Below are 26,206 nucleotides of genomic sequence, written 5' to 3'. Positions count from 1 at the left end.
AAAGAGAAGTTTCAAATCAAATCTTTTATTCATCTCAGCAGGAAGCAGAACAGCAGCAATTAGAAAACATTCATGCCCTTTATCACAGATTAATTCTCCCTGGTTTACATTATTATCATGAACATTTTATATTCTGTCTCATCAGCGCTGGGTTGTAAACACTGCAGGTCTGAGCGAACGCTCAAAACATGACGGTCATCAAAGTCCATGAAAGCATCACGACGTGTTAGTGAGGAAGCAGCAGCTCTTTCACCAGAGTGTGTTTCTGTTGTGTTCGTGTGTCGTTGGTTCCCAGAGTCAGAGCAATCTGTAACCGACTGATCTGGTCTGGAGTCGGAGCCGGAGCCTCGTAATGGAGCCGCAACCAGGAGACGCCTGGAAATACAGCAAATAATCAGGAGACTGTCCCTGAACTCACCATCATCATCGTCATCATCAGTGTCTCACCTTTCTTGACCCTCTGACCCAGTGACACCAGTAGCTCCGCCCCTACACTGTGATTGACAGGTTCTCCGGCCTTCGATCGTCCCGCCCCCAGTTTATGAAGAACTTCAGCTAAAACCAACCCGTCCACGTCCAGAACCACACCTGAGAGAGAGAGAGGGGGGGGAGAGAGGGAGACTTTTATCATTGATTATCCATCATTGTTAACAATCTTTATCATCAGGTTTCGCTCCGTATGTTAGTAAACATACAAGAACTTAAAGTGACTACGAGGAACTTTCAGGTTTTGTTGGTTCTTGCGCCCCCTGTGGACAAAAGCGGTACGACACCAGCGCCTGCTGTGTAAGGATCTTTGGTGGCGCGAGCATTTATTTTGGAAGTGAGTGGCAGAGCGACGGCAGGATGGATCGTGATGAGGTCATGTATTTATAAGTGATTTTATATGTGATACATGTGATCGGACCCGAGCACAGACAGTAATAACAACTATATAAAAACAGTCTGTTCGCTGTTACAGGTCATTTATAACCATCAGAGGAACCAGAGACTGTTTAATAAACACTGAAAAGTTCCTCATAGTCACTTTAAATAAAATGATATATTAGTTAAAATACATGTTAATAAATTAAGACATATGATGGAGAGAAAGTACTTAAATAAATACAATCTAAGTATGCGAGTAGGAGTATAAGTTAGTAACAGATACCTAAGTATGTACTTCAGCATACTATGGTTTTATTATGTAGTACAAGTAAATAAATACTGTTTATGTTAATACATATATAATATTAATGCTGATGTTTATTGTTACATCTTATAAATCCTTATTTGTTACTCATTTGTCTGTCAGTGCTACACTTTCCACCACTTTTTAGAGCGTCCTTGAATGCAACAGCACGACATGATCTTTGGTCTCTGATACAGTGATTAATAACAATCAACAGAACTAATCGATCATGTTGGTGATGATGGATCATCTGTCAGAAGATGAAGAAGGTGAGCGGTCTGACCCTCCTCGGAGGTCTCCAGCTCCAGCTGATGCTCTGATCTCCTCAGGACTCTGTAGGCATCTGTGTGGGCGGAGCACAGCGACCGAGCCGTCTGATTGGCCACGCCCTGAGCCTCCATCATGGCCTGGAACTTGGACAGAGCAGCTCCACCAATCACAGCATCACAAATCTTTTTCCTGCCTTCTGATTCGTCAGACACCAGGCCGGTCATCATCAGCAACACACCGCCTACAGAAACAGCAACAACGCTTCTTACTTACTTACATTTGTGAGAAGAAGTTGATGCTCCATTCTTCTTCTTTTTATTAATTTAATGTTGTAGTTTCAGATTTCCCGCCCTTTGAACTCGCCATCGGCTCTCTGTTTTTGCTGCAGATTTTCCACTTCCCCGGGTTTCCTGAACTACTCACCTCCGGCGGCACCTGCTGTTAATTGTGTGAAATGTGAATGGAGTTTGGTGCGGGAGCTCCTCACACAGGTAAACAACAGATGTAGCTAACGTCGCGTCAGTAGCGAGCTAGCTCAATAATGTTTGTTGTAGATAAAACAAACAGTCGTCACACAGAAACAGTTCCCGATATTAATCACTAAGTTTCTCTCGATGTGTTTTATTGTGTTTCTGTTGTTGTTCGTCAGTTTGTGACGGTTACAGAAGCGAAACATGCTAACATTAGCTTGTACTGCTAAGCTAGCTGCTAATGACCTGAGTGAGTTTATAAGCTAACGTTGCTCGGTGGTGATTCTGAGTCCAGCCGCCACATTTAATAACATTTACAGCTAAAAGAGGAGTTAATTGATGAATTTACAACTATTTAAGGACTGTAAGTAATCATTACTTTATATTGATTAATCTGCCAATTATTTCACAGTTAGTTGAGAGCCAGTAGCTGATCATTTGGTTTATTAAATGTCAGCTATTATTAAATTTTTTTATTAAAGTTTTACCAACAGAGCTAACAACAGTTAAAACATATCATGTAAATATAATGTAGAAACAATACAACAAGAAGAAGCTGTAACTGAGATTATTTTCTAAAAACATGAGACAATATTTTAGTTTTATTTTGATAATTATTTGTACATTTTTAAGTAAAACGTCTCGAAGCTTCTCTGCAGCTGCCTGGTGAGGATTTGAGCTTTTCCTTGTTTACTGATACGTGGAGGTGCAACAAGTAATCGATTAGCTGTCAACTATTAAATTAATCGCCAACTATTTTAATAATCAATTATTCAGTTTGAGTCACTTCCTAAAGAAAGTCATAATTCTGATTCCAGTTTGTTAAATGTGAATATTTTCTTCCCTCTCTGACAGTAAACTGGAGATCTTTGGACAAACGAGTCATTTGAAGACGTCATCCTGGACTCTGAGAGACGGTGAGCAACAGTTTTCACCATTTTCAGACATTTTATTGACCAAACAACAAATCTGTTATTTAAAAAATCAACTTTGACAATAATGGCTTGTTGCAGCCCTGTTGTCATCATACTGAAGTACTGTCGAAGATGTTGAGCTTGAATTGTCTTGTTATCAGTCAATCAATCGTTTAATTCATTGTTCAAGCAAAGATGTTTCATGTTTTCTTACTCCAGTGTCTCAGTTGTAAGATTTTTCCTGCTTTTCTTGTCGTCTGTGAAATTAAACTGAATATTTTTGGGTTTCAGACAAAAGAAAGACAGAACACGTCACCTCGGACTCTGGAGAAATGTGGTAAGTTTGACGTTCATATTTAATTTTAGATCAGAGTCTGACAAACTTGAGTTTGATTAATATAGTCGTCTAAAAAACAGCTTTAATTTCCCTCTAATAACATTAAACTTTACTCAGACAGTAAAGAGACTTCAGGGTTCAGATTAACGTCGTTACCCAGAGTTGTGACCAGCTCCATCAGGTCGTCAGGTCCTCTCCCCTTCAGCGTCTCCAGAGACTCCATCACCTCCACACTGTTTCCCACACACCGACCAATCGTACCGTCCATACAGCTGAGCACCGCCCCTGTACGCATGCCCAGGCCGTTTCCTACACTCACCTGAAATAACACCACCATCATCGTCATCATCACCACCATCGTCCAGCTGGTTCTACAGTAAATCAGATAATCTTGATATGAATAACGTTTGATTCACTTACTAATAACTGTGCTAGCTCTTTAGCACTGTCCAGGTCTTTGTACAGAGCAGCTCGTCCAAACTTCACATCCAGAACCAGAGCAGTCAGAGACTCGGCACCTTTCTTTGAGATGATAGAACCTGAAACAACAACAACAAGTTCAAATTCACGTTTAATGAGTCGGACTGTGTTTATCTCAGCCGGGGACAACAGATGCTAATTAGCTGCGAGCTAACTGTGGTGCAATTACTTTTAATTGCGCGCTGTACGGAGAAACGATAAAATAAAATGAGCACATGGTTCAGTACCAGCAATCAGTGGCAGGCTGTCCACGGTGCTGGTGGCGTCCCGCAGAGCGTACAGGACTCGATCTGCAGGAACCAACAGCTCCGTCTGACCCACAATGCAACAGCCCACTGAGGTCATGATCTCCAGGATCTGCGAAAACATCGATATTAAACTGTTAATCACAAACACAGTTCAGATGTCTGGAGGACAGGAAATGATTCTTTGATGGACGTTTGAGGACGTTGGCTTCTTGGTTTTATTGATCCACCTGTCTGATTCTCGTGATCGGCTCAGAAACACATTGGTTGGGACATTATATTGTCAAGGTGAGCCGTTTGTCACCTTAGCTGCTGATTGGTTGATGTTGAATCCTGGAATTGATTCCAGTTTATCCAGAGTTCCTCCTGTGTGAGCCAAGCCCCGCCCACTGATCATAGGCACCTGTCAGACACATGAGGTCACCTGAGGTTATGACATCATCGAGTTAATGACTCTGACGGCAGGTATGACGTGTGTGTGTGTGCAGGTGTGTTTACCTTACAGCCACAGGCAGCTAGCGCAGGCGCTAACACCAGACTCACTTTATCTCCCACCCCTCCTGTCGAGTGTTTGTCCACAACAAGCCCCGCCCACTCCTTTGGCCATGACAACACCTCCCCTGATGACATCATCTCCCTGGTCAGGGTCTCGATCTCTGAGTTGATCATTCCCTTCTGCCAGATGGCCATCAGCATGGCGCCTGAGCACACAGCAGAGGTTTAGATACAGCAGCTGACGGGACGTGCTGGACGGTTTGATGTCAGGAGAGTTTCCTTGTGTTTACCTATCTGACCCTCCTGGATGGTTTCATAAGTCACAGCCTGGATGAAGGTTTTGACGTCTTCATCACTGAGTGCTCCTCCATCTCTCTTCTTCTTGATCAGCTCTGGGATCGACAGCATCCCCGTCAGTCTGGAGAAACAAAAACAAGTGAATGAATGAACGTTTATCACAACAGTAACACACACTGATCAGCTGTCACATAAAACACTGACATGGAGCAAATAACATCGATCACTGCTGACCGACCGGCAGCTGACCGACCGGCAGCTGACAGACCGGCAGCTAACAGACCGGCAGCTGACCGACCGGCAGCTAACAGACCGGCAGCTGACAGACCGGCAGCTAACAGACCGGCAGCTAACAGACCGGCAGCTAACAGACTGGCAGCCGACAGACCGCCACTTGTCTCCTTACAGAGTCGAACCGCGCTGCACATATTTCCTTTAAATATCTAAATAACGGAGGACTTTTATTGTGAAGTATTTATAAGAAATAAAACGTTTATCCGGCACGTCCCCACAGATACATGTGGGTGTGGTGGTATGTGGTGTGTGGCATCCACACAAAGAGTTGTCTATAACTCAGATGACCCACTACGAGCTGCGCTGTGGTGTCAACACTTCCTGTATCTGTGGTCGGCTCTCCCTCCACTGGCCTTTTAATCACCAACACGACAAAAAGTTGTTGTTGTCGGTCAGCGTTTCCTCAGATGTCTTGTTTTGTCCAAAGATCTTCAGTTCAGTGTCACAGAGCATTTGACTATTAAAGAAAAATAAACATTGTACTTGTGCTGAATAATCCATCACTTTCAAAATGAGATTGAAGTCGGTGCACTGAGTCTGGATGGAAATCCTGACGAAGGAATCCACTGAGAAGCCGACAGCCGTGTGAGCAGCTTCACTTCAGTCAGTGATCAGCGCTGCTGGTTTGTTTGCCTGAAGCATGAGATGAATGTTAACTTTAGGCTGAGCGGTGTGAGGAGGCAGGACAGGACTTGATTTACTGTGAACAAGTTAATCAGGCCTCAGAGCAGTGAAGCTGTGTCTGCCCACATTTACTGAACTTAAACTTAGTTTGTTTGAGTCAGCAGCCGTCTGTTCTTTTAATACTCGGCACAGGAAGTCAGAACCAGACAGAACCAGATCGAAACAGACCGATGAAGGAGGGAAGTGAAGACACAGTTACAGCAGCTCGCCGGACTGAAGCTGATCTGAACCGTCCCAAAATCAAAACGTTGTCTTTACTTTAATGTCACGTTAGTTTAGCCTTTAACGTCTGTTCACCTCTGAACTTTTCTCAGCTTCACGACTCTTATTCACTCTTTTTAAATCAAACACTCGTGTAGAATAAAGAAGCTTCGTACTGGACCGACCAAGAACAGGTCGAACACGTACTGACAGATTGCGACAGGTCTGATGGAAACACACAAAACTTGAAATAATATTGTTGCTCAATGATATAAAACAAAAAGTTGCATCAGGACCCCTCATGAATCATTTAAGAGAAACAGGAAGTCTGGTTCAGTTTGTTTCTCGGCTGAAGTTAAAACATGTCAGAACTGGTACCGATCACATACCTCGACTCTGATACTGATCCCTGAATGATTTTGGACTTTATTTGATGCCAATTTTGTGTAATCCGTCTTTTTCCCGCCTCCAGACGGCCGATCAGCAGCAGTTTGATTCTCAGTCCTGACGACTAAACTCCGGTCCAGTAGGGGGCAGTGTTTCACCTTCAAACGGGCATTAAAGGTCCAATCAGAAGTGAAGCTCGTGTCGGCACATTCAGCTGCAGTTCACAGTTTAACACTCTGAGTCCTGATGTGTGTTTAGCTTTGTTAGCGGTTAGCTCGCAGGACGTTACATTAGACCTGGACACAGCGTTGGAGGAGGAGCCCAGTTTGCAGCTCGGCTCTCCGGGTATGAAACGACCCGGGGGCGTTCCCTCGACTGAGCCGGCTAACTTCCTGTTTAGCGCCCGGCTAACTTGACTAGACATGAAATAATGAAATCTTCTGGCTCTTCTAGACTTTCTACATTTTACTGAACCTGCTGGCTTCAGTTCTGACAGTGAGACGAGTCATGTCTAAAATAAAATGATCCACCGTTTTACAGACGCTTCTATCACGATGTTAGCTTACTGGAAAAGTCTTTGGGCCGCAGCGCGTCACGTGAAAACTGGCTTTCAAAGCCCGGCGCTGCTCCTGGAGGCCCGGTCAGCGCTGGTAGCTGTTCTAGTTTTCGTTGCCACAAACAACAAATGTTTAACTTAAGTCTCACTGTAGTTTCTGGTCCAACACGTGAAACGTTTGTTTTATCGTCCCGTCACATGATTCTGCAGAACCGGCGCCGTTACAGTCTAATGGTCTTTGTTTTATGTTTTAATGCTGCAGAATCTTGCGGATCAGTAACGATCCTCCAGCACGGATCATTAACACACGACCTGAACACCTGAGAGGTCAAAGTAACCACAGAGGGAATGTAACTAAGTACATTTACTCAGGAACAATTTTGAGGTACTTGTAATTAACTTGATTACTTTATACTTCACTACATTCTGCAGGCAAATACTGAACTTTTTACTCCACTACATTTATTTGATTACTTCAGTTACAAGTTGCTTTGCAGATTACATTCTACATCTGAGCCACATGAGAACATTTTAAAATTTATTTTATCTGCAGTCGGATTAAAAACGATTCAGATAATCAGTCGACCGAGTACAACTACAGTATACATCCCTGTAAATATATGTATGATATATTTGTACTACTTTCACTTTTACCAAAGTAATATTTTAACACCGTATCTTTACTTTAGTATGACTGTTGAGTACTTTTTACAACACTGGAGCAGGATTAATACCTCAAGATGAATACTTTTACACCTTATCAATCAAACGTTACTTATAAACAGTTTCAGCAGAATATACTTCAGTGTGAAAAGTAAAAGTATCGATGTTGCAGTAAAATGTTTCTCAACACGTCGTCCTTCAGTTTATCACAAAGAGACAGATGTAGTGGAGTAAAAGTACAATACTTGAGTCAATGTACTTAGTTACTTTCTATCACTGATTAACAAACAATAAAACCACAGAAACAATATTGTTTTAACGATGAAAACACACGAGCCAGGCTTTTAATTTTATCCTGACAACGTCAGTAACACACACACACACACACACACACACACTCTGAGCAGCCTACCTGTTCTGGTGTTTTCAGTCCAAAAAGTGCCGTTGACCCTTCAGCTCATCATAAAACAGCACCAGGTCAACAGTCCACCGGCCAATCAGAGAGAGCAGGGAGGAGGAGGAGGTGAACAGCCAATCAGGTCGCAGCTCCGGTTTACTGAATGTCCACAAAGACCCAAAAATCCTGTTGAGCTGCTGCGTCTGTCTGTGCGTCTGTCTGTCCGTCTGTGTGAAACATTCGACCTGTCTCACAACATTCTCCTACAGACTTCAAGCTGAGAGTTAAACTTCACGTCTAAACGAGCTCAGAGTCCTGAAACAAACTCGTCTCTGATCAACGAGTGTTTCAGTCCTACAGAGTCATTTAGAGCGGCTGCTCGTGATCACATGACGGATCATTATTACACAGTGTCTGAAGAAATACTGGTAGAAGTGAAAGTCCCCCGTACAAACAGTACTCGAGTAAAAGTATCTGATGCTACATGTACATCAGGTTAAAGTAAAATTATACGTATATTTAAATGTGTTCATCTACAGTGAACTCTGTCAGCTGTCCATCAGTGTTGAACCAGAGATGATGGCTGAGCCTGACTTTATATCATCAGGAGGAGACGATGACTGAGCCTGACTTTATATCATCAGGAGGAGACGATGACTGAGCCTGACTTTATATCATCAGGAGGAGATGATGACTGAGCCTGACTTTATATCATCAGGAGGAGATGATGACTGAGCCTGACTTTATATCATCAGGAGGAGACGATGACTGAGCCTGACTTTATATCATCAGAAGGAGATGATGGCTGAGCCTGACTTTATATCATCAGGAGGAGATGATGACTGAGCCTGACTTTATATCATCAGAGGAGATGATGGCTGAGCCTGACCTTATATCATCAGGAGGAGACGATGACTGAGCCTGACTTTATATCATCAGGAGGAGACGATGGCTGAGCCTGACTTTACATCATCAGGAGATGATGACTGAGCCTGACTTTTTTTTTTCAAACAAAGCGGTTGTCATCATCTTTATTGATTATTGATCACCATCAGACTCATGTAGAGAGATCAGCTGGGCTGCTTGTATCCATGGAGACTCCAGCTGACCAATGAGAGACGGCGCTGACTCTTTCCTCTGAGCAGCCGCAAGCGTTTAAAACCAACAAAACAAAAAACAACTTTTAACATTTCAGTTAAAACGGTACAAAAGAGACGCATATTTAATGTTTTACATCGTCAACTTTATTGATTTTAGTTAATAAATGTTTATTCTGAAGTTGACGGCAGCAAATTCCCTTTGTCTCTAAGCTAAGCTAAGCTAAGCTAACCAGCTGCTGGCTGTAGCTTCATATCCACCGTACAGAGATGAGATCGATTTCTCATTTAACCATCGAGGAAACTTTTCCCAAAATCTCAGACTGCTCCTTCAGACAGTAACATCATCATGTGTCCAACATTGAAGTCTGTTATTCAGGAGAAGGTGAAGCTCGTCAGTCATTAACTTCAGTGTCCAAACGAGGTCAGAGGTCATAAACCCGTTGACTCTTATTGTGAAAGAACCACACGTGAAGGCAGAGCGGTAACTTCGTAATAAATGACAGTTTATTATAAAGATTACAATCTGTTGCGTTGCAGAGCTCATCGGTTGTCATTGTGTGCTCTTTAGTCTTTAGAAAAGGGAAGAAGAAAAAAACTAGAAGTACACACACGCCACTCACTCCAGAAGAAACTACAAACATACTGTAAAAAGAGGAAGCTAGAAAGGAGGAGGAGGAGGAGGAGGAGGAAGAGGAGGAGGGTAACCATAAAACCATTATAACCAGGTGAATATCAGGAGGAGGAGGAAGGTTTCACACGCAGGTTAGAAAGCCAGGATTCTCAGCCAATCAGCAGGAAGCTGAGGCGTCGCCATGAAGTCGGTCAACACTGTCAGATGAGCAGTGGCAGCCATTTTGGCTCTTTACTCCATCTTTATACGATCGGTCTGGTTCTGCCCTTTTGTTAATGCGCAGACTGAACGGCCATTTTGTTTCCATCTCATGATCACTTTTAATTAGCAGTGGTGGAAGAAGAAATCTAATCAGTTACTTATAAAAATACTCTATTACAAGTTAGAGTCCGGCTTTTAAAAGTTACTTAAAGGTGCAATATGTAAGAACTTTACTCAAACACTGGAAAAATACAGTTTTGACTTTATGACGTCTGTGTTGCTAAGATATCTACTGAAGTTAGCATGCTAACGAGCTAGCCCGTGCGGGTCCAAAGCTCCCATAGCGATGTAAACACCAACACTACACTGGCGCTCCAAGTTACAACTGCTAGCTGCACAGCTAACTAAGCTAACTGGAGCTACATTTAGTGGTGACTGTCATGATCTGCTGCCTCCTATTTATTTGGAGTATGAATTCAAGGCTAATTCTTAAATATTGCATCTTTTTTAAGTAAAAGTTACAAAAGCAACAACAAACAAAAGGTACTTAAAGTATAAAAAGTAAAAGTACTCGTGGCTACTATCAGTGTCGTACTGCTTAATAATATGTAAGTGTTTCTTTAATGCTGTAGTGGGTGAACAATGAGCTAATGTTAACTAGCATACTTAACATAAATGTAGTGAAGTAGTAGATAAACTAGCATAACGCTAGCAGAACTAGCATGGCGTGTTCCCTTACTTTCGACCACTGCTAATTAGCAACATGTTTTTCTCTTTGGGGAAACATCTCCAAAACCAATCAGTAGTGATTTATATGAACGTCATTTTCAGCTGTTGCATTAGCTAGCATACATTTAGCTTCAGTTAGACCATAAAGTTTGGTTAATGATGGTAGAAAAAAAGACAATCCTGCACCACGAAGTGTCCCAATACAGAAAATAAATAATCATACGATGCTGAAGGGTCTTTATGGGCCCACAAGACAAAACAGCTAGCAACACCGGTAGCTTCCATTTTGTTGAAAAACGTTGGTGATGAGCATTAGTAGGCTAATTACTAGCAATAAACTTGATTAGCATGGTAGTTTTTTGTAAAAATATTATTGTTTGTACTCTCTGCAGGTTTATTAATGTGAACAGTCTTGCATTAATTTTTAGGAAACAAGAACCTACACTTTGAATTTGTTGACAAGTTTTTACTCAACCTTTTAGCAGGAAGTGTTGCTAGCAGACCCTCTCAAGTTAGCTTGGTTATTAAAGGAATAGTTCACCCATAAATGAAAATCATCAACTGAAACAAAACAGTCAAAGTCTCCAGAAGCCGTGAGATCACAAACTGATCTGAGAAGACGTTTACAGCCTGTTTTAAGCAGATATGCTCACATTAGCTGCCAAGCTAAAAGTGTTAGCATGCACCCAGTCTGAAATGGTCTTCTCAGATCAGTTTGGGTTCCTGAGTTCTGGAGACTTGGATCACAGCAGACGAGCTGTATGGAGCCACCTGATGTTTTCCTGTAGACCACAGCTGCCTCAGTTGTTTAGGAGATAATGACTGAATTTTCATTTTGGTTGAACTGCTCCTTTAAGTGTTTAACTAGCATGCTAACGTAAGGCAGCGCCTCTGAGCTTCCTGCTCCTGTAGCTGCTCCACCTCAGAACCAGACGAGCGTATGTTTCTGAATCAGGACACTTCAGGCAGCGTTATACAAAGAAGGATCTACTTTCCCCGGTGGAGGAACATCACTGTCCTCGCTTCACCTCACTGATGAGATGTTTAGCAGCAGGTTTGCTGGCTGTGTTTCTGATTGGCTGAGAAATCCGACAACAAGTGAGTGACCTCACGTCTATGTTAGTGTACGGAGGGACTCCCGGTGGGGACCTGAGGTCAGAGGTTAAGAGGTCACATGACCTCTCCATCAATGATTCGTATTGTTACACTGCAGAGAAAGCGACAGCCCACGTCTCGTTCTGTGGAGGACTGTACAGTAGACTATAGTCCATTATAATATATACTCTACATACAGTATATATCTGCTGCATGTGATATTCACTCAGTGTTAACAGCCACACAGGTGTTTGACAGGTGGATCACTACAGTCATGTTTGTTCATCATGAACCTCTGTGTGCAGCTGGAGGCATTTCAGTCCTCTCAGTCCACACTGTGTTCGTCTACTGGCTGATCTAACATCTACGTTTCTATATCTACGGAGCCGATGCTCGTGATGTCACAGTGAGCCGAGGTCACTGCGGATCACAACGAATGAACGCCGACAACGTTGATATTCATGAAGCGCTGCGATCTTCACGTCGAGCTTTAACGCTGCTTAGACATAAAAAATGTCTAAAATGTGAAGGTGCTGAATTAATTCACCTCACCTGACGTGCACGTTATGACGTCAGTGCAGAAATGATATGTTGTGCAGCTCCGTAAGTAATTTAGTTATTTAAACCCAAACTAGCCTGTTTTCCTGAACCTAAGCACGAGGTGAAGCGTCAGGACGCTGCAGGGCTCGTGTGAGGACTGTTGGACTGTGGCTCTGTAGACTCGGACCAGAATAAACTGATTAAGTGACTGTAGTTTAATTCATTAACTCGGATGAGTGTTGTGTTGTTTTGCGTTACTCTTTAAAGACACACCTGGACATGTTTTTACACATTGTGATCTTTTCTTCACTTCTCTGTGAAACGTGACGTGTAGCAGTTTACAAAGACTGAATATCACACCTGGATAAAGACTTTATAGACTACAGTCTACCAAAATATTACTTTTTACATTTTATTGTCTACTATACTTTACATATTACACTATAGCTACATCATCCTATGGTAATATATATTATACAGACTATAGAGTCTACTGTAATGTGCTGTACATAGACTATACATTCGACACCTCTGTGCTCTGCCGCGGGCGGCTGATACTCGTTCCCGTAGGACGACACCGTGAACTTTACAACTTTGGGATTCATGATTGTGGCCCGGCTCGTGTTCAGGTACCGAAGTCTGAGAAAAGCTGGATAAACGCAGAACGTTTGTCGTCGTGGAAACAGGCACTGTGACGTTGATTGTGCTTCAGAGGGGAATCGAGGAGGAGAGACTGGGACATGTCGGGTGGATTGGGTCGGATCAGCACACGTTTACTGTAGGAAATTAAAACTAAGAGAGGGAGCTGTAGCAGCGACGGCAAACATCCCTCCAGAGCCAACGGCTCGTTATCAACTCGGCTTCCTAACTTCAGTTTAGAGGAAAGAGGTGAAATAAACTTCAGAGACGTCTTGTTCGTGGGACGTGTCCTGACAGAGAAAGGCAACGAAATAATGATGGGACATGTTAGCTTCAGCAGCAGCTAGCATCGTCCTCATGGTGGGTTTGGACCGTGTTCAGCTCGCTAAGCAAACAGGATCCAACATCAGACGAGTCTCTGTTGGAAGGTGTGTTTTTACAGTTTGTCTTTGTGCTAAGCTTGGCTAACACATCCTGGACTTGTCTCTGGAGAAGTCTTCTTGTCCGTCTCTGTTAGACGGACAAAGGAGGGACGTTTTTGAAGAATTTTGCACGTTAATGTTAAAAATGTGGTCAGACGGGATATTTGTCTGTCACACTGTGGTGAAGCTGGTCTGACAGCGGTGTGTGTGTGTGTGTTGGTGTGTGTGTGTGTGGGGGGGGGGGTGAGACGCTGTATGTTGAGGCAAACTGTGATTTTTGACTTTGGGCTGAATGAATAAATCTGACTTGAGTCGACTGTAAGAGATATTTACTGAAGATGACGGACTGTCGGGTTGTTTCTCAAGTGAACGTTTTTTTTCTGGTGATCAAAATTATTTCTGTGAAAACATGAAAAAAAAAAAATGTCACTCGTCACCAAACAACTGAGTGAGTTTTTTGTTTTGTTTTGTTTTTTAGGAGAATTTTCTTTTTCGTGGGAAACAAAGTGAAAATTGTTTTCCTTTTTTTCACACATGAAAAACATTTTTCTTTTATTCATGTGTGAGACGGAGTGAAAAAAAAAAAATAAAAATCCTGAAATGTTTTGTTTTTTTCACTGTTTCACACATTAAAAAAAAAAACATTTTAAATTAAAAATAATTCTCCCGGGGGAAAATATTTATACTCCGTGTCACACACAAAGAAAAAAAATTTGTCTTGAGGATTTTTTTTTTTCACCTGTTTTCACAAATGTTTCAACAAAAGTCCTTCATGTGTGAAACTGATGAAGAAAAAGTTCACTCTGTTTTACACATGAAGGACTTTTGTTGTTTTATGTGTGAAAGCGAGTAGAAAAAATTGAATTTTTCACTGTTTTCAGAAATGAAATGAGAAAAGAAATGAAGGAACATAAAAAGATTATTCAGGCAAAACTTTTCTTCCACCAGTTCTCGAGTCAAACACAGGAGAGAAAACAATTCAGATCAGACTTAGAAAATGGATCACCAGAAAATAAAACATCTTCACTTCCGTAGAAATAACCTCAGTTGTTTAAAAAGTAAACTGCTGAATTTCAGGTGCGACCAGTGAAATGTTTGGATGCACCTGGAGCCAAAATAAACTATATTTCCTAAATTAGGCGTCAGGACACTGGAGAACCAATTTCACGGGTCAAAGTTCAAACAACTGAAAATGTTCGAGGCTTTTAAGGCAGCAACGCGTTCTCACCTGTAGTTTATCAGATTAAATTAATTGGGAAGGAATTTCAGTTTGACCGCGTCTCAAATCTGAACACAGACTTTGTGACTTCACGTGAACGTGCAGTAAACTTTAATGTCCCGTTTTAAACTCTGTACAAAGTCTATATATGGTCTGGAGGAAACTCCACATATGGCAGGGAAGAAATCCCCAATATGGCAGGGAGGAAACTCCATATATGGCCTGTTCCTGGCGGGTTATGGCAGGTACAGCCACACTTGATTGATTAACTTGTGAATAAAACAGTGGAGTTCAGTTCGAGGGGTTGACCTAATAGATTCAGGTGTCGGTGTGTGGAGGGTGTAGAGGGGAGGAGGAAGGTATTTTCTGTACAGATGGCTTTAAACAGATAGCACCATGTACAGTAAGCCCTCAGTAAGCAGGTTAAACCAGAGAGGTTTACAGTTGGAGCTCTGCTGCAGCTCTCCCTGAAACACAGCACATCAGCACAAGGTCACACTCATTGACAAATCATCATGAATTCCAACACAATCACCGAAACGACCTGGAAATTCAACTCATTGTCAAATCATAAGGAACTCAAAATCATTTTCCAAACTATTATAAACTCTGTAAGTCATCACCACCACATTATTATTACTTGTTATTCATAAACTCTAAATGATCGGTATTAAGATACGAACTCAAAAGAAACACAAATTCTTCATGAGTGATATTTGGAAAACAGAAACAAAACAAAAGAGAAGTCACAAGAACTTTCTGTGGAAGGACGGAAACATCCTCAGCTAATCTCCTGTTGTCACGGTAGCTCGCTAATCGTCCAGCGCTGCTCGCAAAAGTCCAGCTAAACTCGTCTGGGGAAGCAGAATGGCACGAAGGAAACGACCCGTCTCATCGCGTTTGTCTTCAGTTTGTCTGATCAGCTCTTTGATCAATGTCCCTTCACCTGTTCAGACTGGCAGTGAAGCTCTGTGTCCAGTGTGCTATATGCTAACGCAACGCTGTAGAGCGCTGTGTGGAAGCTAGCTTCAGCAGCACAGTCAAAATATTGCTCCGAATTTAGATGAGAATATATAAAAACTAGCGTAAAATGGAAATTATTTGTTTAACGGCTACGTTGCGTCAGTATTTGCTCATTTAAACAGGATGTTAGCAAACTAGGTAAAAGTTTAAGGTGCAGACACTTTAATAAACTCCAGATTAGCTAATCGGTTAACAAGTTGATAAAAATATTGGGAACAATTTATTAATTAATCGCTTATTTCTTGTCTTTTTATAGACAAACCTTCCAACGATTCACTGCTAACAGATTATCAAACATTATAATTATCTTGTTTTTTTAATCCTGTCTGAAAGTAAATATCTTTGCTGCTGATCAGTCGATCAGAGTTCAGTTTAGTTAATCTAGAGATCCAGATTTGGAGTAACTTGGAGTTAAAATGGATTTTATTTTAATGCAAGTGTTGCAGCCAGTTTGACACTCGTATAGTGTCATTCACAGGATGGTGACATCACGTTGTTACATTTGTTCCTGGTCGCAAATTTCATCTGGAACGCACCTGAAGTCGCATTTCCAGCTCTGAAGGTCAGACGTTCCTCACGATGAGGCTGAGGCTACATCCAGAATCTTATATCACGATACTGTCCTGCCCAAATATTACGATACAAGATATTATTGTGGCTCGATAGCTTGGACTCTGAGGTTGAGCCAGTTACTGTGCTCACCATTTTCTCCTGTTCGAAAGCTGAAATATTGTTAAATTGGCGAGCTGGTGTTCTTGAGTCCTCCGTGTTTGTTAAAGCGATGTGTGCATGCCGCTACCTCAGGCCAGGTGACCTGTAGTAACCTCCTGAATATCAGCGTGTTTTGCCTCCGCTGCTGCGACAGCTCTGCGCGCATTTTCTTTTCAAATTAAAAGCCCGAAGATGCCGTAACAGCTGTTTGATATTTGATAGTGAAAATATTGCATATGGCGTTCACCGCTCCTGAATAGGGACAGTACGGTGTGAATCACAAACATTTGACGGCTTTTGATAATGTTTGTGTGATTGTATGAGAGTTTGGCTTCACCCTGTCCAGCAGACTCTTGATGGCTGTGGATCATTTGTTGTCTTTATTTTTGAAAGATTTGGTTGAACGTTTGTCCGGCGTGAACACGAGGCATGAGACGACGGGTCGGACTATATCCTGGAGTCTATAACGAGCCTGAAGCTGAACACTGGACACAGACGCTGGTGCTACCAGTCCTTCAAGGCTGATCAAAGAGCTGACCAGACAAAATGTCACCGAGATCACTCAGAGAGCTGGGCTCAATGTTGGTACAAAGGTCTAAAGATTCAGTCACTGCTAAGATATCCTAGTCAAAGAGATGGCCTAGTGTCTGACCAGAGGTCAGGGGTTATGAGGTCACAGTTCAGGATGTCTAGAGGTTAGTGGTCAGAGGTGAGGGGTCAAGTAGAACCATCCAGCAGCTGTCTGAGTGCCCTCTCGATGTTGATCCGGTGTCCCAGTCTGGTGACGCCCAGCTCCACGTAGTCATCTTTGGTGAGCGCGGGGAGATGGGAGCCTTCGATCTCGTGCTCCTGGAAGCGCTGGCGGTGTTCGGCCAGGCCCACGCTCTCCAGCCAGTCCCCCACGTCATATTTATTCCACAAGTTGAGGGGCCGCTGCCTCCATGGCCTCAGGGCCAGCAGGGGCCCGCTGAGGACCGGGGAGGGGCAGGGGGAGGCGTGGGGTGAAGGTGAGGGTGAACGGGACCTGGTTCGTGCACTGGCGCTTCTCATCACAAACCGAACCTCCTTTGGTTCTGAGGGGAGGCTGAGGCTGGACGACTTCAGGATGGTGAGACCGCGACCTGAGCTCAGGTCTGGCCTTTCAGAGCAGGAGGAGGTGATCCCTATTGACCTATCAGATGGGGAGGGAGAGGGGGAGGGGCTCCGGCGGGTGACAGGGTAGCGGCTTCCTGGTCGGACGGTGTAGCTGGCGCCGAATCCTCGCTGGGAGATGGTGTGAAGTTCACCAAGACTGGAGAACAACCTGCAACACAACAGACAGTTTGTATGTTACATAAACGTCACTCAACGTAGTTATTAATGTTTCTACATGGAGCTAACTGACGGTTCGTTAAGCCCCGCCCTCCTCAGCCACTGCAGCAGGTTTAACTTTTAATTCATAGTAATTTTATAAACATCAGGTTTTAAACAGCAGTGAACAAAAGAAACAAAACACTTTTGAGGCTGTTATGTAAATACTTTCCTAATAAATATACCAGTTTCTGATCAACATCAGTTTAAGCACCCAACGACCACTTCTTGCTAAAAACACGGCAATTCTGAGAACGGATGTACATAAAGATAATGGTTTACTCGCTCATCCCTAATCTATACATTCATGATATTTTTGTAAAGGACCGATGCTAAAGCTAACATGTCCCACGCAAAAAGTCAATAATCGATGTAGAAGACAGAAATATATTTGTGATATAAATATATTTATATCACAGCGAAGCTAGTTATCTGTTTGTGCTAGCTACTGAGATGCTAATGGATATGTTGGATATGTTATTGTTTGCAGCTTTCATCAGAGCAGATAAAGATAAAGGTTAACAAAAAGGTCACCACTCTCCAAACTGTCTTTATGAAATATTGCACAGGAGTGTCACGCATACAACATGCTGAAGACACAAAGCTTGACAGGCCTCGTTACCAGACTTTTTTAATAATGATGGAAAAATCTGAACAGTACTGATGCATAATCTGTACATTTGTTCTGTATATTTTATTGCGATTGAGGTATTTTTGAAGATTAAATAGGCTCACTATCATTAAAAATGAAAATTAAACAGAAATTATGATAAATTTCTTCTCGTCAGTCAAAATGACGGACAACAAGAGAGTCTAACGCAACCTCTGCTTGTCGTGGTTGCAAAGCTTTAATTGGACAATTACTTTTTATCAAACGATCAATCCCAAGGCTTAAAGCCAACAGACGGATGAATAGTAATTTAAGACATTTAGTAGTTAGTCATCGGCAAAGAAGGTGCATGTTAGTTCGCTGTTAGCGAATCTCTTAGCGATAACGAGAAATGTTTACCAGAGATAAAAACCTACGATTTAGTCTCTCCACTGTCCAAACATCTGGAACAACACAAACAACAGGTTTGGTTACAATATGCACACACACACACACACACACACACACACTAGAGGTCGACCAATTTGGCCGATTGATCGGTGCCAATAGGACGTTTAACAAACTATTTATCTGCTGAACTTGGCTCCGGTAGTTGCCGAGGGCTGCGCAGCCTCCACCGACCACACGGGGGAGTAGTCACCATTGTGATTGGAGGAAACATTGAGTCATTCATCATCATTTAAAGGACACTTCTGCTGAAAATAATAAATAATCCTCTTAATCTAAAGTAAACAAGTTGACACAGTTAGATACGCAGCAGCCGTACGTGTTTTTCATTGTCGACTAATAGACATTAATCCTCCACCCCATCAGATCGTTTTGTTTATTCTCACCAAAAGTTATCTCGTCTTGAAAGGAGGAGCTCTAATGTTCAACTGTTATAATAATAAATACCAAAGATTGTTAAATTTTGACCCGTTAGTGTTACATTAAAAAAAAACTGAGAAAAAAAAATCATTTAAAATATGAATATATACGACTGCGTTGACTTTGGTCGACCACTAACACACACACACACCCATCAGGTCGGTAGTAAGGCAGTTTGTTGTACCTGGCACCTCCTACTGGTGACCTCCTGCCCGGGTCCAGGGGACTCGGCTCCTCCCCCAGAGAGTGACTGTCTTTGTTGAGCAGCTGTAGCCGGTTAGCGAGATCCAGTCCAGACCCCGCCCTGCCGCTCAGCTCCAGAGCCGATGCCGAGCGGCTGGTCAGATCCACGGCTGACCCCGAACCCTGACCTCCCAGTGCTGCCGGACGGCCTCCCCCTTCATCTGGGCTGAGGCCCCGTCGCTCGTCCCGGTCGTCCCCGCCGCCCCACAGCTTGGACCTCCTCTGGAACAGGTAGCGCGGCTGTCGGCCACCGCCACCGGTGGGGGAGGAGCAGAGTGGGGAGGAGGGGGAGGAGGAGGACGCAGCAGACGGGAGGAGCTCACTGTCTGAGGATTGCTTCAGGAGAGGATCCCGGAGAGAAGAGCGGCCTCGACCGATAGGTGAACGAAGGCGTGGCTTCAGAGCTATTGGGGAAGTGGCGGGGGAGGAGGGGGAAGGATGAGCAGCAGGAGGGGAGGAGGGGGAAGATGGAGCAGGAGGGGAGGCCAGGGTGATGGAGGGAGGGAGCGAGCTGGGGGAGGAGGAGCTCTCGTGGAGCCGTTCGTTACCTCCTTCCTCCTCATCTCCTTGTCTACCTATAGAATCAGGACCACTTCCTCCTCCTCCTTCCCCACCTCGCCGTGGCAACAAGGTGAGGGAGGACGGGGGAGGAGGGGCGGGAGCAACGGCGAAGGCAGGGGGTGGAGTTACCAGGCCAATTCTGCGGAGCTCCTCCCTCGTCTCCTCATCACTGGATGACAACAACGCCGGTGGGAGTGTAACTGTGTAAGCCCCGCCCTCCTCCTCCGAGCTGCCCACTGTGAGGCTCCTGCGCCTGTCAATCAGAGCGTGAGTCTCATTGGACAGCGTTGGCAAGGGGGTGGGTTTCCAGCGCTCAGGGGAGGGGCCTGCAGGTGATGTCACTCCTCCCTCTGTCTCTGGACGCTCCACCTGTCCGTCAGGGAACAAGGGCGGGGTTATGCGTTTATGCCTCAGCTCGGGACTGGTCTGGGGAGTAGTGCGCTTGGTTCGCTGCTCGGGGCTCGTCTGAGGGGTGGTGCGTTTGGACCGTGGCTCGGGGCTGCTCTGCGGGGTGGTGAGAGGGGTGCGCTTGTGTCTGCCCTCTGGGCTGGCAGCCGGGGTGGGGATGGGCGTGGTGGAGGCAGATGCGTGTTTCATTCGAGGCTCTGGGCTCGGCGTGCGAGCAGTGAGCGCTCGTTCTCGTGCAGCGAGAGCCAGGGCGAGTGGAGAGGAGGGGTCTGAGGAGAGGAGAGGAGATTAAAGGAGGAAAGTTTTAGTATGGATGGATTCATGGTTGATCAGTGTTGGCGCTGCAGAGGCTGCTCTACATCTCCTCTGCAACAGACAGTTTACTTTTGCTTCTGTAGTCCACATTGTCTGCTGCCCCTCCTAACTCTGGACCACCTAAAGGTTCTGTCCTGGTTTAATCACTCTGATTTAGAGAAGGTTAATACTGAAGTCTGTCCTCCGGTCTCATCAGGACCAGAACTATAACAAACAACTGTCAGACCTACCTAGAGGTTTCCCCGTCAGCGGGTGGAGGAAGGTGTGCGGTGTTGGTGAGGGCGACAGGACCGGGGCTGGAGGAGGAAGCTCTCCAAGGTCATCCATCGAATGGCTCTGAGTGAGGAGGGGGGGCACCTGGTTCTCAGAGCCGGATCCCTCCACAGACAGGAAGAGGGACGACCTGCGGCCCTGAACCCGAGCCCGCTCTGAAAGAACCTGCTGCTGGTACAGCTCCGCCCTGCTGGGGCTGCCGGGTATCTCCAGTTTAGTCGGATCGTGATCTTTCATTCCAAGACCTGAAAGAAAACAAGCGAGTCAGCTGACAGACGTCACAATCAGCTGTCTGCAACTTTGAATTGTGTCTTAATTTAGAGCACACGGAAATGTTTTTCTGCAAGCAGAAGAAAGAAACATTAATTTAACTAGTCTCCAACCAATGAAGGAAGTTAATTATTGTAAATGTAATCAAAGCTTATATAACTCGACAGAATCAGAAAGATAACATGTCTGAACAGTCCTAACCCTGCTCCTCAACAGGAAGTTGTTTCAACAAAGGTGACTTCCTCCTCTGCGGCTTGGAAGGCGCAGCCTGTTGTCCCACGTTAGCATAAGGGTTTTCTATTGGTCGTCCCCGGCGGCGTGACAGCGGTGAGTGACCAAGGGCGGGGCTGGTGCTGTGGAGAGAGAGCGTGGAGGTGTGTGTCGCGGTGTGAAGCGTGTGTGTTGCAGTGTGCGTGGCGGTGTGCAGCGTGTGCGTGGCAGCGGCGTGTGCGTCAGGCTGCAGCGGCGGCGGCGTGTCCTGCAGGATGATCATCGACCTCGCCTTCCTCTGTCGCTCGGCGTGGGCGTGGCTCCTCGATGGCGAATCAGAGAGCTCCTGGAGCCTTGGCTCCGCCCCTGGCTTGAAGCTGGACCGGGTCAGCCCCTCCCCTCTAGCCGGGGGAGGAGGGGGAAGGAAGGAAGGTGGAGGGCCAGAGTCGAGGAGGAAGAGCGAGGAGGTGGAGGAGGCAGACGGAGGAGGAGGTGGAGCTTGCTGAGGAGGAGGAGGGATGAAGCTGTCCGTCAGTGAGGAGCTCCGTGGAAACCGACTTTCGTTGATCAGAGCCGAGATCCTGTCATCCTCAGGTGTGCCTGCCGAGGTGACCATGGAGACGTTAAGATAAAGGTAAACCATCTCACGAGACGCAACCAAACAAACCACCAGAATATCAGTAATACCAGTTTCATGTGTGCGTGTCTCACCAAAGCTCTTGGTTCTGGACATTCCTCGGGGTAAAGCCATGGTGCTCTTCTCTGGAGCTGTGGGCGGCACCAGACCCTGACGCTCAAACAGCGACTGCACACAAACACACAGATGTATAATGAGGCTGCAGTTCATGAGAACACATGGTAGAAACTTGCAGTAAAACTTATCATAATTTTGTGTAGCAGTATCTGCCATTAAATTACAAAAGCTGTCAATATTAATGCAAACAAACGCCGATTCTCCAGTCGCAGAAGAAGAGCATGCAACACAAAAATCAAAGTCAAATATTCAAACTGTGAAAGACAATTTTTAAAAGTTAAAAACCTCAAACGAGCCTAAAAACTTGTTTTTGTGAAATTGATTCCCATCAATCTTAAAATGTGATTAATTCCTGGATGGAGACGCAGCTGCTGCCTTAGCGAGTCTCTCGATGCGTTCAGATGTTTGTTTGTTAAACACTCGTCTCACATTAATCTCAGCCTGTGTGATGCGTCGGCTGGTCGGTCTCTGCTTCACCGTCGCTGCTCTGAAGTCGTCTGTTGGGCGGGCCCTCAGGACCACTTCCTGTTGACCCACGGCCAACATCTCATCCAGTTTCTCTGCAGGGAGGAGACATCATACGAACACGATAAACAAACAAACATAACGAGACACAGCCTCGTGATGTCACAACAAGACCACGACAACAACAACATGACACATCATGACATCAGTCAGCAGGGCCGCAGCAGGACTGCAGAGACACTGAGGTGTGTTTAACTTCACACTGACTCTATCTGATGGAAAACATCTTTGATTGTTTAATATTAATAATTTTAATCTAAATTATTATTTTTACTTGAGTAAAGTATCCGAGTACTTCCTCCACCACTGGTGATGACCTGTGTTCAGTGATGTCAGCTACGGCCCGGCTATTACGTCACTTTAACAGCATCATTGCAACATCAGTTCAACGTCATGCCAAGAGACTGACATCATCATCACTGCAGTGTGACATCACAACAAAGAAAACACACAAACGACAACAACAAACATCATGTGACTCACCGATGCGTCTCCTCCTGGCTGCAGACAGAGCAAAGGTCAACAACACACACTCCTACAGTTTGACTTAACTCTGCACGCTGTGTGTGTGTCTGTGTGTGTGTGCGTGTGTGCCTGTGTGTGTGCGTGTGTGTGTGTGTGTTTGCTTTACCTATCTCCTCCAGGTCAGCGGTCATGGACTTGGACCGAAGAGTCAACGAGGTGCTGGGTGCTCGTTTTGGAGGGGGTGGAGCTACAAGACAACAACCAATCAGATGACAGTTGGAGAGTGAACACGGTGCAGACCAACACAATAACACAGTGAAATCAGTTTGTTTGTTTGTTTTTGTAATTTTATGGCGAAGCAAAGTCTCAGGAAGTTCAGCTTCATTTCAGCTGCAGAATAATTATTAAAGAAAGTAGTTCAGCGTGCAGTTTGTCATTTCTGCCACTAGGGGTCTCAATCAAAACAGAACAAGTAGCGTGGGATCATGGGATTTCTCTGACGCGACTCACAGATGAGATAATGTTTAAAAGTTTTCTTCACGTTATGTTTAGTCTCGTTCTCTGACTCTCCTGGAAGTTTTAGCGACAGGCGACCAAATGAAACGCACCGTTACTTTGAGTAAACTTCTATTAATTTAAGCAAATAATGAAATAAACGAGAATCATCTGTGAACAAAACATGAAGACAGATTAAAGAAAGTAAAGGAAACCTTTCTTCCTGATCAGGTTGGATTCTGATTTTCTGGAAACAGAAACGACCTTCATCAGCAGCCGACTTCCTCCCTGACGGATCAGAGAGACGACCTGCCGGTGGCCCACCTTCACCACGTCGGCGCCGTTCACCTGGACCGCAGACAGACAGGTGAGGACACTAGAGGTTGATCTAATGACGTCATACGTTAGAGGACAACTGTTACCTCTATGAGGAAGTCTCCGGTCCGTAGCCCCGCCCTCCAGGCCACGCCCCCCTGGTCGACCGACTCCAGGTACTGCAGGGCGGGGAACGCCGGGGTGGGGGCGAACTCCTCGATGGGGGTCTCAGCTTTAAACAGAGAAGAAAGACAAAATAAATCAAAGATGGACGCTCCAACAACATGTAACTTTCCTCTCGGGGCAGAGTATTTATTATTTGCAAACTCATTGTGAGGTGACTGTTTTGAGCGGACGTCAGACGGGTAAAATCATCAGAACAAAAGAGCGTCTCCAGGTTGGGAGAGGTCGCTGCAGTTTAAATGAAACGTGTTTAATCTTCTGTTGTTTGTCACAGCTGCAGGTCACCTGGTCAAAATGAAAACACTTCAGACAGCGCAGAGCAGAGCAGACACATTAGCTCTTCATTGTTATCTCCAAACCATTTTCACGTCTGACTCTGAGAATAAATTAAAATCTTTGTTCTGTTATTCATGCAGAACGTCACGTGGAGTCATCAGTCTGTCCAGGAGGCTGCGATGCTGCGACCAACGTGAGTTCAGCCAGTCTGTTAATTCTGCCGGCACTGCAATGTTTCCACAGTCACAGATGAGAGCAGGCAGAACCGAGTGAAGAAGCTGCTAACACAACGCCTAAAAGTCATCCCAGAGGTTAGTCAATACGTGTCCGTCTGTGTCAAACACCTCATCACAGGTCAGTTAATGATGTTACAGACTGAATGACTTGTGCCGGTTGAGCCTGTCGATCAAAGTGAATCAGAAAAGACTCTTTGTGATGATGTAACTACAGTTTATACTGTGAAAAAATAAGGCCCGACCATAAAACACCAGATTTTTGAATGGAGTTTGGTTTGGTCCAAAATGTTGCGTTATAAGCCAGTTATACAGACGACCTCTGCTGTATACAGAGCAGCTTCTCTCCTCAGGCTGTGAGCACGCAGACAAGAAAATAATGTTCAGAACCTGACCCGTTCAGTCCCAGCAGCAGTGCAACTCTGACGATCTTCTATAAACCAGCACTGGAAGAATCACATTTATGAGCTGGAAGTTTTATCGTTGTTGCTTCTCATTCGTGCCGTCTCTTTTTTTGCTGCAGCTGAGATTCTCACCTCTGACTGACTTCCTGTCCATTGCAACAACAGCTGAGGATCATGGGAATCGTAGTATGAAGAGGCCAACTGAGGAGGTCTGACTGGAGTTAGTTACATGTTTCTGTGCTGCTGTATATGTCTGTCCACAAACCCTCAGTTTGTTTGATTATCTGGGGAACGCCGAGGAGATCAGTACAGTAACATTTTTAAATTCAGGGTGAAGATAAATACGACAGAAATTCAAATCTGTTTCTAGTATTTTTAAATCGCGGCTGAAATCCTCCTGAAAGAATCTGTCGTTATTATGAAACACCGCGGCGGTGAGGAGTTTCACTGCTCTGCCTCTGAAGACTTCACTGTTTTAAATATCCTTCTTTTTTCTTCCCAACACCTCCAGACACCCACCACTCCTCCATCATCCATCCATCCATCCTTCCTTTCTACCTTTAGCTCCTCTGAGGACGAAGCCGAATCCCTCGCTCTCTCTCTTCTGCAGCACGGCCGTCTTCTCCTCGATCACATAGTCACTAAAACACACAAATATACATTTATCACAACACATTCAGAGTGAAGGAGGGTCATTGTGTAGTAAATGCACACTGTCAGTGTTGGAGGAACTACTCAGATCCTTTACTTTAGTAAAGTACTCACACCACACTGTGTTTACACCTGACAAGAAGGGTATGAAAACTATAGTAACTACAGCTGTCAGATAATGTAGTGGAGTATAAAGTACATTATTTGCCTCTGAGATGTGGTGAGGTAGAAGTATAAAGTTACATATATTTGCACTTAAATACTTTACATTCAACCACTGAATACAGGTCGTTAGATCTAGATTGAACTTGTCAGGTCAAACTTTACGACCGGAGGGTGAAATCACTCGACAATAACCTGAAATATGTGTAGAAGTTGTTGTGTATATTATATTCTGTATACGTTTGTGTATATACATATTTTTGTTCTTAGTGTTGAAGCTCTGCTGCTGTTTCTGTTCGGTCATGTATCCATATTCTTCACAGATGTCGACATTTTGTTTCTGTTTCTCTCTCAGGACAGAAGATGTTGTTTCCCCTCGAGGCAGATTTGTAATATTGGCTTGTATAAATAAATCTTATTTTTATTTCTTTGTAAAGAACTTTCTACAGTATGATTTGAAAAGTG

At 44.4% G+C, this 26,206-nt stretch overlaps 2 protein-coding genes and 1 long non-coding RNA gene across 12 annotated transcripts in view; 1 reads left to right on the top strand and 2 right to left on the bottom strand.

The window, feature by feature from the left end:
* Positions 1-16: 16 nt before the first annotated feature.
* On the bottom strand, positions 17-8,300 carry tymp (thymidine phosphorylase). 3 transcript variants are annotated; one of them, XM_084346031.1, is made up of 10 exons: positions 7,877-8,300; positions 4,673-4,800; positions 4,386-4,588; positions 4,192-4,290; positions 3,870-3,999; positions 3,583-3,701; positions 3,319-3,481; positions 1,455-1,682; positions 448-588; positions 17-375 (listed from the first exon to the last, which is right to left on the bottom strand). In XM_084346031.1, exons 2-10 carry the CDS (start codon positions 4,788-4,790, stop codon positions 227-229), a joined length of 1,350 nt encoding a protein of 449 aa, XP_084202157.1. In that variant the 5' UTR covers positions 4,791-4,800; positions 7,877-8,300; the 3' UTR covers positions 17-226. The 3 variants fall into 3 exon arrangements, with proteins under 3 accessions (XP_084202157.1, XP_084202158.1, XP_084202156.1); XM_084346032.1 differs by lacking the exon at positions 7,877-8,300 and adding an exon at positions 5,457-6,061; XM_084346030.1 differs by lacking the exon at positions 7,877-8,300 and having other exon boundaries at positions 4,673-4,938.
* Positions 1,669-26,206, top strand: LOC311252675. 3 transcript variants are annotated; one of them, XR_014621565.1, is made up of 9 exons: positions 1,669-1,722; positions 1,830-1,932; positions 2,767-2,828; positions 3,117-3,162; positions 23,202-23,314; positions 23,749-23,884; positions 24,432-24,602; positions 25,048-25,137; positions 25,440-25,529. It is a non-coding gene; the product is annotated as an uncharacterized lncRNA (long non-coding RNA). The 3 variants fall into 3 exon arrangements; XR_014621564.1 differs by lacking the exon at positions 25,440-25,529 and adding an exon at positions 26,097-26,206 and having other exon boundaries at positions 1,692-1,932; XR_014621566.1 differs by having other exon boundaries at positions 1,692-1,932.
* shank3b (SH3 and multiple ankyrin repeat domains 3b) overlaps positions 9,444-26,206 on the bottom strand; it is a 43,506-nt gene continuing 26,743 nt past the window's right edge. For 3 of the 6 annotated variants that reach the window (XM_084346024.1, XM_084346025.1, XM_084346028.1), the window contains exons 17-27: positions 25,487-25,569; positions 23,940-24,064; positions 23,733-23,865; positions 23,189-23,269; positions 23,041-23,058; positions 22,462-22,592; positions 21,990-22,083; positions 21,270-21,878; positions 20,756-21,043; positions 19,183-20,479; positions 9,444-17,474 (exon numbers count right to left, since the gene is read on the bottom strand). In XM_084346024.1, the coding sequence (XP_084202150.1) occupies positions 16,889-17,474; positions 19,183-20,479; positions 20,756-21,043; positions 21,270-21,878; positions 21,990-22,083; positions 22,462-22,592; positions 23,041-23,058; positions 23,189-23,269; positions 23,733-23,865; positions 23,940-24,064; positions 25,487-25,569 (3,445 nt within the window). In that variant the 3' untranslated portion in view covers positions 9,444-16,888. Of the gene's footprint in view, positions 17,475-18,530; positions 18,575-19,182; positions 20,480-20,755; positions 21,044-21,269; positions 21,879-21,989; positions 22,084-22,461; positions 22,593-23,040; positions 23,059-23,188; positions 23,270-23,732; positions 23,866-23,939; positions 24,065-25,486; positions 25,570-26,206 lie in introns of all 6 variants that reach the window. The other 3 variants (XM_084346026.1, XM_084346027.1, XM_084346029.1) reach the window with 2 other exon arrangements.

Source organism: Pagrus pagrus (assembly GCF_965226575.1).
Source record: "Pagrus pagrus genome assembly, chromosome: 23".
Taxonomy (NCBI): domain Eukaryota; kingdom Metazoa; phylum Chordata; class Actinopteri; order Spariformes; family Sparidae; genus Pagrus; species Pagrus pagrus.
Note: the sequence above shows the minus strand (reverse complement) of the source record. Positions and strands in the feature narration are given on the sequence as shown.

What these genes read in the sequence shown, in the direction of transcription:
- tymp (XM_084346031.1), bottom strand. Translation starts at nt 4,790, where the DNA reads ATGCTGTCGATCCCAGAGCTGATCAAGAAGAAGAGAGATGGAGGAGCA. An exon ending in CAGCCTGCCACTGATTGCTG is followed by an intron (nt 3,702 to 3,869) that starts GTACTGAACCAT and finishes TTGTTGTTTCAG; the next exon opens with GTTCTATCATCTCAAAGAAA. An exon ending in GGAGCTGGTCACAACTCTGG is followed by an intron (nt 1,683 to 3,318) that starts GTAACGACGTTA and finishes CTGTTTCTGTAG; the next exon opens with GCGGTGTGTTGCTGATGATG.